The sequence below is a fragment of the Schistocerca serialis genome, chromosome 12 (assembly GCF_023864345.2).
Source record: "Schistocerca serialis cubense isolate TAMUIC-IGC-003099 chromosome 12, iqSchSeri2.2, whole genome shotgun sequence".
Lineage (NCBI taxonomy): Eukaryota > Metazoa > Arthropoda > Insecta > Orthoptera > Acrididae > Schistocerca > Schistocerca serialis.
The window spans coordinates 43933774-43952927 of record NC_064649.1 but is presented as its reverse complement, the minus strand read 5'-3'; the positions used below and the strand labels follow the sequence as shown (position 1 = coordinate 43952927).

At 36.1% G+C, this 19154-nt stretch overlaps 1 protein-coding gene across 1 annotated transcript in view; it reads left to right on the top strand.

The window, feature by feature from the left end:
• LOC126428288 (glutamate-gated chloride channel) overlaps positions 1–19154 on the top strand; it is a 444803-nt gene that overhangs the window by 354279 nt on the left and 71370 nt on the right. The window contains exons 9-10 of the mRNA XM_050090205.1: positions 228–380; positions 5453–5667. Of these exons, the coding sequence (XP_049946162.1) occupies positions 228–380; positions 5453–5667 (368 nt within the window). The remainder of the gene's footprint in view (positions 1–227; positions 381–5452; positions 5668–19154) is intronic.

Sequence of the window (19154 nt, the reverse complement as noted above, 5' to 3'; positions counted from 1 at the left end):
AATTTTCTGCAAGCAGCTCTTATGCTTTAATTCATTGCTGTATACCGGCACTTAATAAGCGCACACAAACTTACTGTAGCTTGAAACAGCTTCTTCCAGTAATTATTTCTAGCCATTCAGGAACTAGGAATAAGATTGTATTGATGATTTTAGAGCTTACCTTTCCAATTATATTTACTTTGTAGCACAGGAACTGTTTTGCTAATGCATTTAATTCTTTTTCATAGGTAACTACAGTTGTTTGAAGGTGGATCTGAGCTTCACTCGTGATCGTGCCTTCTACTTCACGACAGTGTTCATACCGGGCATTATCCTTGTTACCTCTTCTTTCATTACCTTTTGGCTCGAGTGGAATGCAGTTCCTGCAAGAGTCATGATTGGTAAGTGTTAAATTCCATCCAGAACCTTGAGTTATTTTATTGCATAATAAGTAAAACTACACTTCTCTTCGAATTCAAAATCCACATCTGTATAGACAAAGTAAATGAAAATTTGCAACACCAAGAAGGAGGCATGATATTTATACTTTTGAACTCTATCCTCATCCTTGTATCATATACATGCAGGTTGATCAACATAATACACTAACAGAAAAAAAATCACAACAGCAAAAAATAATTAATATAGAGTATCGAAATTTTGGAAATAAATTTCTCTCGATAACATATTAAAACAATTAACACTGCAAGTTCACAGGTTAACATAAGTGTAAGATGAACTATTGCAAATGTGAAATGCTGGTACATTAATAACTGGTGTAACTGCCAGAATGTTGGATGCAAGCAAGCAGATGTGCATACACTGCATTTTACAGGTGCTGGATGTCAGTTCGTAGGCTGCAGTTCCATGCCTGTTGCAGTTGGTTGGTCTATACAGTGATGGTTAATGCTTTTTCTGGATGACACTGGAGCTGTTATTTGATGATGAGTTAAAGCAGCGGTATGTGGGGGAGTGTTATCCTGTTGGAAACATCCCCTGGACCGCTGTTTGTGAGTGGCAGCACAACAGGTGAAATCACCAGATTGATGTACAAATTTACAGTCAGGGTGCATAGGATAACCACGGCAGTGCTCCAGCTGTCATATGAAATTGCATCCGAGCTATAATTACGGGTGTAGGTCCAGTGTGTAATGCATGCAGACAGGTTGGTTTTAGGCCCTAAACTGCCTCCTTCTAACCAAAACAGGGCCATCACTTAGACCAAAAGAGAACCAGCTTTCATCGGAAAACAGAATGAACCTCCACACTGCCCTCCAGTGAGCTCTTGCTCGACACCACTGAAGTCGCAAATTGTGGTGGTTTGGGGGTCAGTGGAATGCATGCTGCAGGGTGTCTGACTTGGAACTGTCCTTGAAGTAACTGAAGTGAAACAGTTTGTTGTTTCATTGTGGTGCCAACTACTGCTCAAATTGCTGTTGCAGATGCAGTACGATGCACCACAGCCGTAAGCTGAACACGAAGGTCTCCCCTTGTGGTAGTGCCGCCCGATTGTACAGAGGCCGGTCTTTTTGTGACCACACATTCTTGTGACCACTGCTACCGGCAATCGTGTACATTGGCTACATTCCTGCCAAGTCTTTCTGCAATATCACAGAAGGGACATCCAGCTTCTTGTAGCCCTGTCAATGACTTCGTTGAAACTCAGTAAGGTGATGGTAACGGTGTCTTTGTCTCCTTAAAGACATAACCAATGCTCACGAGCATTACAGGCATTTATTTAAAGCAAACCTGATTTGTGTTCTCATAGTGGTGCTACTGTCACCACTCTTGTGTGTCTGGTGTGACATGTGAATAGACATGACCTTTCAGATGTAGAAAGAGGCCTGTAAACTTTCATTTATGTCATACAATTCCTTCTCATTACTGTGATATTTTTTCTGTCAGAGTATTTGTATAAAAAAATAGATAACATAAACTGTAGAGTAAATACATGGTAATGTACCAATTATTAGGGTCACAGAACATATTTTGAGAATTCAGTATATTGTAAGCCCCATTATATGCTGCAGATAGAGCATCTAAATGTCACAGCTTGTTATCAAAGTGGTTTTCGAGTTTCCCTCGTGTGGTTTCTATCCATGAAATGTAAACCTTGATTCCTGTGTAACTGTGGTAAGAAAGCTGGCAATCTTATCTCAGACATTTTACTGATCTACCAAACTAAAATAATGAGAAATAAAAATCAGGTAGTACCTTAATCCAAGTTGCCTAAGAGTAATAAATGAAATGGATTATAATTATATGTATCAGATTATTTAAAATACGCAGAGTAGGACAGTGGTCATTGGCATAAGCTTGTGCACATTGTCAAAACTGTGTTACCATAAATGGTTCAGCAGCTATATATGAAAGTGCAGCAGACAGTTGGCATCACCTACAGAGTGATGGTTAAACCATTTTTTATGCTGGATACTATCTTACAGTATGTCTGCACTCACTCTCAAAAAACCACCATAAATTGCACATAGAGACTACTTCCCGTAATACACATATTGAGGTCTCCTTTGCATGTCTAGTTTGGGAAGAATGATTGTTTAAATGTCTCTGTGCACAGTTAAATCTGCAAAAAGTTACAATTAAAGTGTACCAGGTCAGTGTACAGAAAAAACAGCAAGGACACGCCTGAAGTTACTTCTGCATTTGGTTTTGACTCTTCATCTGAGATAAAATGCTGCATCATCCTGACAAAGAAATCCTTGGGCCAGTCACATTTTTTACTTGAGACCCCATATGACTGTACTTTCCTTAATAAGGCTCAGATTAATATCAAATCTAATGCTTTTAGAAAGCCAAGAAACACTAGATGAAGATTATTTAATTCCTTCCAGCCTTTTGAAATGTGTATGAGAAAGTGAGTTGTGATTTAGTACTTACTCATTCAACTGAGCAAAGCACAGTAAGTGTTGTGTTCCTCATGATATAGCTGAAATTGATCTTTAACCCTTTTAACTGCTCTGGACTCGTTAATGTGCGTGCCTTTGTACTCTGTGCTCTGAACGTGTTTACACACACCACCAGTCCTTCTAACTGGTACTCTGAATGTGTCTACACGTAGACACATTCAGAGTACCAGGTACAAGGACTGATGGCACGCGCAAACACGTTCAGAGCACACAGGAACAGGTACAAAGATGTGCACATTAACACGTCCAGAGTAGTTAAAGGGTTAAACAAGTATATCTTTACTGTGAAAACTGTCTTTGTCATTCACTTAGTATGATTTTCTGCTTCTTCAAAATGTTGCTAAGTAATTCTAAAACTTCTTTCTGGTGTACCTGCATTGAAAGAAAGTGATCCTAAATCTAATAATGGTAAAGTGGGCATCATAAGGCATTTCATTGTTACCAGCCACACATACATTCATGTTCAGTTTCATCCAGCTGTCTCTACATCGTTCGAAAATCATCATGTCTGGGCCAGTGAGTCAAACAACTCAAAACTGTCTCAGAAATGTAATGACAGAACAGGAGTTACATGTGTGTCCCTTTCATCCTTCGGTGTCTGTTATTTGTCCTTCCTTTTTAACCTTTCCAAACCTAACCCTTCCTACCCCTGAGGAAAGAACTAATAGGTCTGAAAGCTAGGATGGTACTATAACTTTTATTTTTATAATGTGCCTGTCAGCAGTACTAAAAATTTTGCCTCCTGAAAGTGACTACTGATCCTTTCTTGGTCACACAAGAGTCAACATTGCAGTGCCAAATGTGTGTACCCATTCATCCCTCATTGCTCGTACACTGTTTTTTCAGTCCTACCAATTTAGGTTCATTCAGGCGGCAACAGTAGTATATAATGAATCACTATACATGAGTGTGTCTATCAGTTGCAGGAAGTCTAAAAATTAAGGTAAGGCCCATTCCAACTTGGAATGGTGACCACAATTTGTAAGTCATTTGTTCAGGAGCTAAAGAAAGACTTGTATGGGAAAAGGTGTAGGAATATGTTGCACATAGCACTGAAAGTATCACAGACTGAGAGATTTGCCTTAAGTGCACAGCATGAATAAGGATAATAATAAAAAATACAATATATAACTGTCAGAAACTATTAGGTAATCTGTTAACACAGTTTACTTTGTTTCTGTTGCAATCCAGAAGTTTTCCTGTACCCTTGGATTTAGGTTTAACACAATATTTTATTAAAGCACAAGAAATGGCTATTACTTTTACACACAATACTGGTTTGACATGGGTTAGTCTTCTTGGTGCCTATTGCATGTTGTTATTCTAATTAAATCCATACCTGGCAGTAAAAAACTCACACACCCAGTGTTTGTAATTACACAATTTCCTTCTGTTTTATACAAATTCCCCTGCTCTCTCAGTCCATACTCATACATTTCTGATGATACTCAACTTTCCATAACTGACATGAATGAACTGGATGAGTTTAGCACCTTCTACACAGGTCTTTGACTTTTTTATGTATAAATATTCTACAGAGCTATTCAGCACTGTTGTTGTTGTTTGCTGTGTATGCCTACAGTTAAAATAAGAAAGCATTACCACATCTTCTACAGAATGTCCTGTAATCTCTTGAAACTAGAACTTCCTTTGAGTATTGTGTAGCAGCATTGGTGTAATAATAATGATGGTCATTTCTGCTTGCCATTCGCGATGTACCAAGTCCATCAGTGTACTGTATCTTCTGGTAGTGCTAAAATTTGTGAGACAGATTGTGTTGTATGATGCAGGTCACATGTAAGTACAAATTGTGGTGAAATTCACCACTGTAATCAGCTTGAAAATTAGAAAATTCTCCAAGTAAAGTAAAAAATAAGGTCTACACTAAGTTGTTAATGATGGGGAAATACAGAGAATTGTTAACAATATTATGAAAATTAAAGCTGCTACTCACCAGATTGCAGAGATGCTGATTTGCAGATAGATACAACAAAAAGACTCTCACAATTAAAGCTTTCAGCTATTAAGGCCTTCATCAACAGTAGATGACAGACACACACACACACACACACACACACACACACACACACACACACACACATACACACACAACTGCAGTCTCAGGTGTGTGTGTGTGTGTGTGTGTGTGTGTGTGTGTGTGTGTGTGTGTGTGTGCGTGTGTGTCGTCTGTTGTTGATGAAGGGCTTAATGGCCGAAAGCTTTAATTGTAAGTCTTTTTGTTGTGCCTATCTGCAACTCAGCATCTCTCCTGTATGGTGAGTAGCAACTTTCCTTTTCATAACATTGTTACATTCCATCATGGATTTTCCATTGTTTGAGAATTGATAACAGGATTTTAAGGAAGCAACTATTGCATAAATGTTGGCTTACACGTAAATTGTTTGAAAATGCAAAGTGCTCCAAGTTGTTGTTCATGTTTCTAAGGTCAAAACTGAAATTTGTGGTGGAATATTGTTGTAACTATTTTTGTGTAAGTTACAAATTATTCAATAAGCTGGAAAGGTAACAGCATTTTTCCTCTATGAAAGGTGTAACAACAATGCTCAACTTCTTCACAACATCAAACGGGTTCCGATCGACTCTCCCTGTTGTGTCAAATCTGACAGCAATGAATGTTTGGGATGGAGTGTGCATGTGCTTCATCTACGCGAGTCTGCTGGAGTTTGTGTGCGTGAACTACGTGGGACGCAAACGACCACTGCACAATGTTGTGTACCGCCCGGGTGAAAACCCTGTAACCCAGGTAAGCCGTACACCCACAATATTCAGTGTGTTTATATGTCAGTATTACATTTATTTATTTTTGGTTTATCATGGAATAAAGCAGGCTAATAGTCAGTACCAATGAAGGCCAGTGTGGGACATATTTGTTTTTTGGACTTGTGAATTTTGTTTTAGTTGATGATTTTATGTGGTCACCCTATCAATCAGATTCAGTCCTGATTCAACAGTGGCATATTTCCTCCTACCAGCTGCTGTAAATGAAGATTGATTATATCAAGATCTGCAGTATGTTGCAGGTTGAAAAACTTTTAGTGGTGTTAGTACTTATTAGTTAATGTACAAAACTGGTATTTTAAAATTGCTAGATGGTTTATTAACTGTCACCGTGAATTCTTTGTAGGACTATTCATGGAGCTTTACTCTCATTCAAATGGAATTTTCACTATTAGGAATACTTGTCCTTCAAAGATACCCAGTTCCTTTCTGCCTAGTACACTGTCGGGTTGGCAATCTCAGTTTTATATTTTATCCCTGTGTTCTGATGAAGACACAAGCAATTACAGTAGTGTTCCACCTGTAACAATCTTACAAACAAAACATTAAATGATAAGATAAATACAGAAAGCAATAAGATTGAAACTACAGTATTCTGATATTTTCACCTTGTTTATGGTATGCTGTAAATAAAGAATGTATTCCACAAAAAATTGATTGGGGATGTACTAATTTCTTTGTGTCACATAATTTGATAACTACTTGAGAAAGAAGGAAATAGCAGGTCTAGGTTCAGATGATTCTTATGCTGTTGCTATTTCCTGTCAGAACACTGCCATCTGCAGTTGGGCATCAGAAAGTTCATTTCCTTAGCTGCACCACCTATTAATAATAATCTAATCTCATACAATTTTGTGTTGGTCTGTGATACTGCATTTGAACCATGAAAAAAATTGTTTAATGTGTGTCTCGGAAAGCACTTTTGTAGAACACTACTAGATCTATGCTATGAGGATTGCCCAGAAAGTAATGCACTGCACTTTTTTCTACAACAGTTCTTTATTGAACATAATGAAAATTACACACATGAAAGAATGATGTTTTATCTGCACAGTCTATTTTTCCAAATAATTTCCATTCCTTTCTATGGCCTTGCTGCAGCGCAAAGCAAGGTCGTGTATGCCCTGTCAGTACCAATCCTTGTTCTGGTGGCAGAGCCCATGGTTCACTGTGTGTATCACCTCCTCATCACCCTCAAAATGTCATCCACAAATGGCATCCTTTAATGGCTCAAACAAGTGGAATTCTGATGGGGTTAAATTGAGTGTGTCAGGTGTGACAGCCGTGGATGGTCTTCCCGACCACTGCAAATCGTGGAGTTCTGCCTTCTGATGACCTCACCCTTCGTGCCCAGCACCTAACTGTACTTCTCTTGACAACAGATGCTCCATAGACTTTGCACACACGTTTGTGAATATTCCCCACAGTTTTTTCTTTGCAGTGAGAAATTCAATAATGGCACATTGCTTGTAACATACATCACCTACAGACACCATTTTGAAACTGTCATACAGCTACTTGTTGTAAGTGACGGACATTTGGCACGCCCACTCAGGAGACTTCAAATAATAGCATATGTTTCGCATTCATAGCATGTTTTTGGCTGAGAAAAAAATAGGGTGCATTGCTTTCTGGGCAACCCTCATAAATGAAGAGATCTGGTACAGAATTAACTATGACCTGATTTCTGCTTATGAGTAATGTGTTTCGTATATGTTTTGCACAGAAAAATTAACCCTTCAGTTTCCTTTCAAAAAATGTTTAACATTTCCCTTTTTTGGAAATACTTTTCCTGCTGTTGCCAGTCTGCAATTTATCTCATTTTTACTTTTGCCATGAATAATTATTTTGGTCTGAAAATATAAAAACTTGTCTGTACTTTCAGCATCTCTTTTTCCCTAATCCAACTCCCTCAGCATCACCTGACTTAATTCAGCTACACTGTAGAATTTTACTCTTATTTATGTTCATCCTGCAACATCTTTTCAAGGGCATTATTCATTCTATTCTACTGATCTTTTCAGTCTTTGCTGTCACTGACAGAATTACTAAGTCATGGGCAACCTTTAAAATTTTATTTATTTTCCCTAACATTAAATTGCATTTTGTGTTTGCATAAATACCATCATTCAATAAATGCCCCTTTCATCAGTCTTTACAACCTTAAGATGCTGTCCTTGTTGTTTAATTTTATATGAGGTATCTGCTTATTCTTAAACATATTTCTGTAATCTACTCTCTTCCTTTGACTTCTTTCCTTTGACATCTTTCCTGTTGAAATTTCTTTTTTTCACCTAGTATTTTATCTTTATTTTGTTTGCATCTTAGTAGTCTGTGATCACTTCAGTTCTGAAATGGTTTAAGATTGTCACAGATGTTTGATAAAATATTGTCTGTGTCATTTTTAGTTTCATATGGACATTGCCAACCTGTTTTCTGTTTGCTTTCTTCTATTGTATTGTGTTAAGGATAAGCATGTTGTTCTTGGAAACTACTTTTAGTGTGTTACCTCAGCCATTGATGATATAACAACAAAACTTTCCCATAGAAGAAACATTCTATAGTTTTTGTCTGACTTTCACATTAAAATCTTCCAGCATCATCTCGTAGTGTGATTTGTTGTCATTTATCAGTAACTGTAACTCTTCATAGAGGTCTTCTGCCACCTCACCAGAGTATGAACCTGCTGGTGCATTGACTTGAGTAACTATGAAAAATCTTGTTTACTTTTAGAACAAGTCTTGTTATTCTGGCTTAGATTCCTTCAGTGCCTGTGATATTGTCAGTGAGTACCATAAAAAACCACAAAACTGAGTTTTTCTGTTATAAAAGTTGTTTTGTCAAAGACTCTCATCACCCTGCTACTGCTACCTAGTGAAATTCAAATTTGTAGTTCCCCAAGTCTTGTTTACAAAGATTGCCCAGAAAGTAATGTACTGCATTTTTTTCTCAGCTGGAAACAATGCTACAAATGCAAAACGTTACATATATATTATTTGAAGTCTCCTGAGTAAGCGCACCAAGTTCCCTTCACTTCCGATAGATAGCGTAGTTGCAGGACAGTTTCAAAATATCATCTGTAGGTGATATACATTACAAGCAACATGCCATCATTGAATTTATTATTGCAGAGACAGAAATTGTGGGTAATATTCACAAATGCTTGTGCAAAGCCTTTGGAGCATCTGCCGTCGACAGAAGTAGTTAGTCGCTGGGCCTGAAGAGTAAGGTCATCAGGGGGCGGTTTGGCAAAGCTCCACATTTTTCAGCAGTTGGGGAGGCCATTAACGGCTGTCGCACTTGACATGTTGCAGCGAGCTGATGTCGTCATTCATCTGAGCAGACGTATTACGACTCAGCAGTTGGTGTTGCATCTATCAATCAGCAAAGGACATGTGGATGCAATTATCCACAGTCTTGGATATTCAAAAGTGTATGCAAGATGAGTCCTGCGGTGTCCAACGGTGGATCACAAATCACACAGGAAAAACCTTTGTCTTGTTTTATTGCAATGTTTTGAAACTGAGGGGGAGACCTTCTTGTCCCAAATTGTGAAAGGTGATGAAACCTGGGTTCAACATTTTGAGCCTAAAACAAAATGACCGTTGATGGAACGGCACCATTCCCACTCCCTACAGAAGAAAAAATTCAGAGTAACTGCTTTATTTACTTTATTTTTATTGATTTATTTATCCATTCATAGACAATAAATATTGTAGGGGTGTTGTCCAAAAGTACATGTAAATTTATGGAAAACAATCTGTGCAAAAGGAACATACAAAATTTTACAATAAGTAGTACAAAGAATAATACTACAAAATTGTACAAAAAATGTACAAAGAATAATACTTGGTCATACAAGACACAGTACAACTTTTTATACATGTATACTAACAGTATTGTAACTGCATAGTCTGTTTGCCCTAAGGCTTTACTTTTGCCTTCCCTAAACAGTAAGCCCTTATATTCACTGCAATAATTCAGTAAAGATTTTACCACACTCAACAGCTGTCCATCAGATTTTTAAAAAATTAACAGAAACTTTAGGGGCTGAAAGACAGTGTTTTCAGTTTTGCCTTAATATAAACATTATCAGAATTATTTATTGGCCTAAATAGTCATTTACCGAGTAAAAACATTGTTCAAGTAGAAATTCTTTAAATTCTACTTTAAATCTGTTTCCATCTTCTGACTTTCTGATATTGGCCGGCAGTGTGTTGTAGAGTTTTGTACCCATATGGCTCACATGCCTTTGTGTGTATGTTCTTTTTGTTCACTGAGTATGGAGTGCTGTGCTATTTCGAGTATTGTGGTTATGCAAGTCTGCATTTGTCTGAAAATCTGCAAGGGGGACCCTAACATATAAAACACATTTGTATATGTATAAGGAAGGTGTTCTTAGAACTTTAAGCTTGTTGAATAAGGGTTTGTATTGTATATGTGGATGACTGTGCGTTATTATTCAGATAGCCCTCTTCTATAACAGAAAGATTTGTTTGAGACGGCAAGTGGAGGAACCCTAAAATATTACTCCGTATATTGCAAGAGACTGAAAATAGCCAAAATATGCCATTTTGGCACCCTCTGCAGTACAAACATTTCCAATAATTCTAAGAGCAATACAAGCTGAGTTAAGTTTCTGTACAAGTTTCATTACATGATCATTAAAATTAAGATTTTCATCCACGTGAATCCCCAGCAATTTTGTTGATGCCACTCTGCCTGTGGCCTTGTTACCCAACAACAGATCAAGATTTACATTTTGACATATTTTCCCAAACTGTATATAATTTGTTTTATTTGCATTTAATGTCAATCAATTTGCATTGAACCAAGTGTAGACATTCTTTATTACTTGATCAATAGTTGTTTGCAGCATTCGCTTTGGTGCACCTATTGTCACACTAGTGTCATCTGCAAACCCATCTGAGGTGTGAAAGTCATTTATGTAGACAAGGAACAATAAGGGACATAGAATACTGCCTTGCAGCACTCCTATTTCCACTTTTTTCCATCTGATACTAAATTTATTTTGTGGTTGGAGTAATCTGACATCAGCCCTACAATCTGTGTTCTGTTTTGTAGGTATGATTCAAACCACTTTTTCCCTGTCCCATGAATGCCTAATGCTTCCAGTTTTTCTAAAAGAATGTCAAATGCTTTTGAGAGATGTAAATTTAGTCCTACTATGCTGTTGTCTTTTTCTAGATTTTTGATTATTTCTTCACTGTAGCACATTACTGCTGTTTCTGTATTTTTATCTGCCTGGAAGCCATGCTGATTTCTGTTTAGTAACTTATGGTCATTTAGATATTTGTTGATTCTGTGCTTCATTAATCTTTCTATTATTTTGGAAAATGCTGGAAGGAGGGATACTGGCCGATAGTTTTCTACCTTACGCTTGTCGTCGTTTTGAATAAGGTTTCACTTTTGACATTTTCATCCTTTCTGGAAACACTCCTTCACTAAATGGTAAGTTAGCTATGCATGCCAAGGGCCTTATGATTTGTGCAGCTGTCATTGTTATGATATAAACATGCACCTCATCCACTCCTGCTAACATTTTAGGTTTCAAGGTTTTTCTTACTTTGAACACTTCATGTTGATCTGTTGGATCTGTCCTCGTGCTACAAGCAGCTTTTGGAAATTCATGTTTTTCTTGGTTTGTAAATGTCAAGCTTAATGAAGTTGTTACATTTATGAAATAATTGTTAATGTAATTTGGCAAATCTTGTTTTTTAATATTGACATTTTCTGTGTTTTTGAGAATGATATCCTGGTCTTCGCATCTCTTTCCTGTTTCAGTCTTCACAATACCCCTTGTGGCTTTTGATTTGTTATCAGACTGTCTTATTAAGTTGTCATTACTCATAAATTTTGCCTTGGCAATTACTTTTTGATATACCCTCTTGTAATTCTTAACATATTCTATGAACTGTGCATCTGTAGATGTCTTCAATTTTGAATTTAGTCTGTTTAGAGTTCCACAAGAAGTTTTAGTGCCAACTGTGATCCAAGAACTTGGCTTTGTATTGTGATGTGATGTGATTCTTGACAGTTTCTTTGGAAAGCACATTTCAAAATATCCCATGAAAATTGAAAAAAAAAGTGTTATAAGCATCATTCGTATTTGTTAAGGACAGCACTTCTGCCCAGGACTCACTAGTCAGGATATTAGTAAATTCTACACAGTTTTCAATGGAAAATTTTCTTTTATACATGAAGTACTGTTTTCCCTTGCAGTGGCATTGAAGGAATTTTGAGGACAAGAGCATTATGGTCTGATAATCTCAAATCAGTATTTGTTACTTCTACTTCCGTGGGTTGTACATTTGAAAATATATAATCTATAAGACTGTTTGTATTATATGTTATTTTTGTGGGTTCGTGTATGTGTGGAAACAGATTGAAAATACATAATAGATTTAGTAATTGATTTTTTAGCCTACTTTCATTCATAAGATTTATGTTGAAATCCCCACAGATGACTACAGTGGCTCTTTCAGTAAAAAGAATGTTAAGCAGTGGTTTTTTTTATTATTATTAAAGAATATTTCAGTGTCCCCACTAGGTGCTCTGTATATTGCTATGACTATGACTTTTCCCTGTGTTTCATACAAGCATATAGCTGCTGCTTCAAAATGATTTTCCACACTCAATAATTCAGCTTCACACCTTCATTTGTACCTGATACCTGATTTAGTAAAGATATATACACCTCTGTTTTTGCCATTTTTCTACAATACTGAATTGCCAACTTATATGGATGAATATTAATGATACTTAGTTCAAAAGTTCTGCACCAATGCTCCATGATGCATATGCAGTCAGTGTTTGCACTGTTCATTGCTATCTCAAGTTCTAGTGATTTACTACCTCAAGTTCTAGTGATTTATTTCTAAGGCACTGAATATTTAGACTTAAAATATGCATGTGACTAGGGTGAGAACTGGTAACAATTTTATTTACACTTTGAGCTGTCATATTCGTTCTCGTGTTCTGGTGAAATACCAAAAATCCTTTAGAACGACAGGTTTCCTCCACCTCTCGGGGCGTACCTGTGCATTGGGCTGTGGCAAGTTGCTTGTCACTGCAATTGGTGCTGCTGCTAATGTACTTAATACAGCCATTTCTGTTGTTGTTGTTATTGTTGATGGTGATGCTGTTTCTGACACTTCAAATGTTGGCTCTGCCACTACTGTTGTGTTTTCTTGTGAACTTGGAGTCTCTTGCTTTTCTTGTTTTTGTCTAAAATAATATTTGGATGGTGAGGAACTGTAGTTCTCTTGTCATTGAAATCACTGTCCACTGTTCTTTCTGTTAACACTTCGTCTTTTTTTACGTGCTTTGCTGGTGCTGATGGTTCAAATGCTTTTACCTTTTTTTGAAGTGCTTTCATTATTGTGTCTGGTGATGGCAATGCAATTATCATTTTGGTGTTGAATTTTTTTTGGCAGTTTTTTTATTTCCTTGGTTATCAAAGATCTGCCAGATATTCTTCCCCCAAGCCATTCAGGTAAAGTCTGTGTTGTGTGTGGGATCTATTTCCAGTATTGCTTATATCAACACATACCACATTTTTAAAATGTCTGCAGATTTTTTGCAAACTGATTGTTGGCACTTTCTATTTCCTTACTAACACATGATCATCTTACAAGGTCATAGTGATGTGGAATATTGACCATTACTATGTTTGTGTGAGTGAGGTTTCTCAGACACTGTTTAAGATCACACGTTGCACTCGCTGTTTCATTTTTGTAGACATTGTTTGCGCCTCCCAAAAGTGCAAGAAAATCTTTATTGTGCAGATTTTTTACCTCTGTGGATGCAGTCATTTTTTTTAATTTTGCCAAGTGGGGCTCCCCATTTCACTATACCACACAACTATGTTTTAGTTGTTTCTTTTAGCTTACTTGCAAGTCCATGACCATAGCTGTCTGAAAGCTCAAACAATTTGCTATTATTGGAGTTCACAATGAGGGAATCATTTTGTATTTTTGGTGAACACTTCGGCACAGTTTTTGGTCAGAACATTTACATTGACCTCATTCATGCTTGTTTGCATCAATAAATTTTCTTCTTCTACCTTATTCACAATGCCTTTCTGCTTTTTCCATTGTTCATGCAAACTGTATATTGCATACTCACTATCAGCAGTTGAAAGTCCTTGAAATGTGTTTCATGCACAAACCTTGCGTAACTTTCACAGGTTTTCTGCTTCGGCTGCAAAGATCATGATCACTGTGTTCTGGGGCTGTGAAGGTGTGATTCTCATTGATGTGATGCCAAGAGGTGGCACCATTAATTCAGAAATATGTGTCAACACATTAACAAAACTCAAGACACGCTTCCGGTGACTTCAGTGCTACAACTACCCAGGAAATGTTTTGCTGTAACATGGTAACACTTGACCCCTCACTAGTCAGAGGACTGATGAACACTTTGCAAAAGAGGGTTAGACAGAGTTACCCCATCTACCTTATAGCCCTGACCTAGCCCCCTCGGACTTCACTTGTTTGGGCCATTAAAAGATGCCATTCATGGAAGACATTTTGAAGATGATGAGGAGATGATTCACACAGTGAAGCACTGGCTCCGCCACTAGGACAAAGATTGGTACCGACAGGGCACTGGAGGAAGGCCATAAAATGGGTTGGAGATTATGTGGAAAATAGGCTGTGTAGATTAAACACCATTCTTTCATATGTGTAATTCTCATTATGTTCAATAAAGAATTGTTGAAAAAAAAATGTGGTGCGTTACTTTCTGTTCAACCATTGTAACTTAATTGCTGACTTACTCTTATCCATTAAAAATTATGTTTTAGTTACTTATGGAATTAAAAGTAATCATTCTTGCCCATCAATTCTGCAAGCCCACTCTTTCTTCAACCTTTATATTCTCCTTTTTATCATGTTAGTATAGACTGAAGAAAATTTAATTGCTATTGATAGATAAACATAGTAATTTCTCCTGCAGCAGTATGGCCAAAGAAAAAATTATTCTTATCTTTCTCTTTTCTGTGAAATGGGCATTCTGTTTGTATTTTTATATTCTAAAAGAGATACAGGGATCTAGAAAGATCTTTAAAACCATTTAATACAGTGTACCTGTATGAAAAGATGTGAATGTATAAAACAGGAGGATACTCTTGGTGGACGGAGTTATCAGGAGAACACTACAGGAGTGGAATTATATGCTACAATGTGGCAAATTTATTATTTACTGTCCACTATGTAATTAGCATTTTAATCTTTCACTACAGTTATGCCTCAAAAACAGGGCTACTGATGGGATTTTACAACTTTTGTTTTGCTGCAGTATGATTGCATTGCACTACAAAAGCAAAGATTATGAATAACATCAAACTGATCGTCTCAGTTAAAAAGGTTCTTTTTTTTATTGTTAAATCTATAGACTACACTACCTTCAACTATACCTTATTTTGACAAAAAAAATCAGTGGATAACCTGGATGCTACATCTTAACAGATTCCTTTAAACTTTTTTTGAAATGATTATGCCTGTGGGGTATCTTTTATCCAAATCCATTCTGTTCCCTTCAGAGGGACAGTTTTTAGTTATTTTGTGTTCATGTGTGATAATTCTGAGGATTTAGTGTCCACAAGCAGTTATCAAGGTTTGAATTTGTTCAGATTTTTAACTGGTTTTTAATAGCATTCAGTGCTGCTATTGCATTTACACATTTAATTTCAATGATCCATTTCTTACCACTTCATACACAACTAGTTAATTGGTTGCAACATTGCATAATTTCAATATGTTATGTTAAAACTTTCATGCAACAGAAATGCAAAAGGCTGCGCAGTCGTGATACTCACGTAAGAAACCCACCATTAAAAACATTTTCAGTAAGAGCCAGTGCTTGGCATCTTGCAGGCCTATGCTGCATTGCATGAAATACATGCATATCTTTCATATCTGGCAAATGCATTTTTATAATTTTAAGCTTTATGAAATGAAATTACTTTCATTTATATTTGTGAATTGAGTACTGTTCCTCTGTAATATTGATTGGAGCATTACCAAAGTGTAGACTACACTTGTTGAAACTGAATCATTTCTTTGCATTATTATTTGGAACTCTCTAATATTATTCCAAGTAAACCTCAATCAGAAGAGTTGTATGCTTGATATACATCGATATTAAATAACTATGTATTCCTGGGCAGTAGGAAACCATGTTTTGTTTACTTTCTTACTACTAGATCTATCACAGAAATACTTTAGAAATGTATTTGATCAACAGACTCATGTAACCCTTTATTGTTAAAGCAGTTTCTTGTAAAAAATTTACAATATACTTTGCATGAAGTAATATTCTTTCAAAGACACATTGTGCTTCTATCTCAAACTAGACATTTTATGTCAATCCTCAGCACATATCATGACAACACTACCATTACAAAAATCAGCATATACTTATGTTCATTGTTGTATACTTACTAATGCCAATTGATGATGCTTATGACTCAAAACCCTAACATAAGTAAAACTGAAGTAAAAGATAGCAAACTTATCACTAGTTGTGGTTACTAAAAATTTGTATTGTATTTGAAATAGTTTGTGAAGTTAAGGAAGAAAGTAGTGGGTAATACAGAGGAAACTTTCAATCTGTGCACTATTTTAGATATTCACAGTGGAATTTCAATTTACTCAAAAGGAAGGGCATTGATAATTCTGCTTTTTCTGGAAGGTAAAATTAAGCCAGATGCATCAGACAAGATTTTTTTTTTTTTCAGAATTACTTTTTTCATGTGAAAAAACTTCAGTATTCATTTGGTATACCTGTGTCCTTTGTTGTTAGTTTTGTAAAACTGTTACTTCTTTCTGTGCACAACTTTGTGCTATGTTGATGAACTTTCTGGACTGTCGGTGTGCACTTAGTTACCGTCACTTACATGAAAAGCGTACAGTCCAGCTATCAGTCTTAGCACAGTGCTGTATGTTAAGTATTCTAGTTATTATATAAGAAGAATGAAATTTTTCCTGCTACCTGTGACAGGAAAGCTATCATATGAGTATGAAAAAAGTGTAGCTGTTTGAACAAAAGCAACAGGAAAACGTTCCAATTTGCATTAAATTCTGCCTCATAGTAACAGAGCACTCACTCATCTTTTTGCAATCTTAATTCTAATGCAGAAGAAAAGTCTGCACAATGTGCAGATCACTTAAAATTAAAGCAACATTCTGCCATTTGCTGTAGTGTTGTGAAGGAAAGCAACATTATTGTGACACAGAAATTTTACTGGTGTCTTCTTTTGCACGAATTTAATGTTTTATGATCTCTGCATGCAATTATGAAATGGAGCCAATGAAACTTTTAATAAAGAATGCACTCATAAATTAGAGGTTTATCAATGTATCCTTTCTACTACTGTACTGAAAAGTAGCTGTATTGATAGTCACACCATTTATAATCTCACATCTCTGACACCTTTTTATTCCTCTGCATTACATTCAATTTCAGTTACAGCTTTCAAATATTTGCCTCTTTCTTCTAGGTAATGTAAAATCTTATATTCTGTTTAACTGAAAACCTTTCAAAAAAATATTTAAGAAAATTAAGTGTTAGTAAATTTTGTTATTATTCATTTGACATTACAGACATCATTATATATTTAAGTCATCATTTATGGTATGTAGTAGTAATCAGTTTCATTGGCATCCTTTCACATTGGTCTTGCCTCTCTCATTTTTCTATAATGGCTAAAAGCAGAGGCTATGTAGGTTGCAGTGAACCTTTTTAAGTGCATGACACTATGTAGTTTATTGCATTTAAAAGAATATTGCTTCATGAAATAAACTGACGATAAACACTTTAAAAAAATTACTTATTTAAGAATTGAAACTCTGAAGATTACTGTCCACATACCAGCTGTTCCTGCAAGAACAACTACAGAAGGACAGACACAGTAATTTAACAAAAGAATGAATGAATCTATGTGAATCAGTGCTCCTTTCCTCTCATTCACTGTATCTTTAAGTCCTTGCTGATCCAGTATTATGAGTGACTTTACCTATTCTCCAACATCTGGATATGTGCCCTAACCTTTATCTGCTGTCTGTCTTTATCCTGATGAAAGAATTTTGGAAAATTCCAAATGACAGAAGTAGTATTTTTAAATTTGTATGTGTTTCATCTGTGCTCCAGGTTTTCCTGTTTCAACAGCTGGTAAATGGATGTTCTTCTTCTGTCACATGTATACTTTATCTATTACATTTTTGAAAGTTCAGCATTAGGTACACAGGCTTTTCTGCAGAGTCACTAAAGAAGACTCTCAAATCAATAAAAGATCAGATTTGCAGCCTCCATCATTTTTGTGTGTGCCCAATAATCAGTGGCTGAAGACACATCTTACATCAGTTTTGGCATTAAATTGTTGTTACTTCCTAACTGGAATGAATATTTTGTTTCCTGTATTGAAGAGCTCAAAATTATATGTAAGATAAATGTGATGCCAGATGTTGTGTCATTTAGTCTTTAAATGTATGTACTACAAGACACTGATGGATCTATATGTATAGTAGCCTGATCACGGTTGCTCAGCATTCGTAAAAAGGCATAGGGTAATATGGAAAATTAATGTGTTTGTGACTGATACATGTGTATGGTCTTCTGGTGAAGAAAGTCTGTGTGTTTTAGAAATAAAATATGTGCATTGACAGATGTTAGTAATCCATATTCATTTTTACTGCAGCAGCCTTAAAAATGGTACTTACTAAAAGCAGATACCTGTACAGTAAAGTTTCTTCACTTCAGTGCCAGTAAATGTGAACAAGCATTCATTTAATTAGCACATCTAGTTTAATAAATCCTGTCATGAAGGATAGGCATCAGGGATGTGGAAAAAGGTAAGCTATACAAAGATAGCTGCTGCAAGTTACTTTAATGAGGTGACACATAAAACTGTCAGTAATTTGAAGAATTACTTGTTGTGGTTTCACCCACAGCAGCCATATATACAGGAAGACTATAGCAACCAAAAACAAGCAGAAGATGCAGACACAGGATGAAACAAATAAGTTGTCAAGTTGATCGAGGTAAACATGTGGGAGTACTTCAAAAAATGCCGTCCGCTAGGTTCATATGCAATCAGCTTTCCATTCAATAAATTGAAAATCATCAGAGTAATAAAATATTTATAGAATCGTGTATAACGGGCCATGATTTTGAAACCAACACAAAACGACTTCACTATGATCATTGTGTTTAACCTTAATGAAGTCAGTTTTGTGCTGGTATTGAAATCATGTCCCCTTACATGTGGTTCTGTAAATTATTTTATGACTCTGATGATTTTCACTTTATCTGATGGAAAGTTGAATTACATATCCATCTAATGTACAGCTTGTTTGTAAGTACTTGCACATGTTTACCTTGGTCAACTTGGCAACATATTTGTTGTATTCTGTGTGAATACTCTTTGGG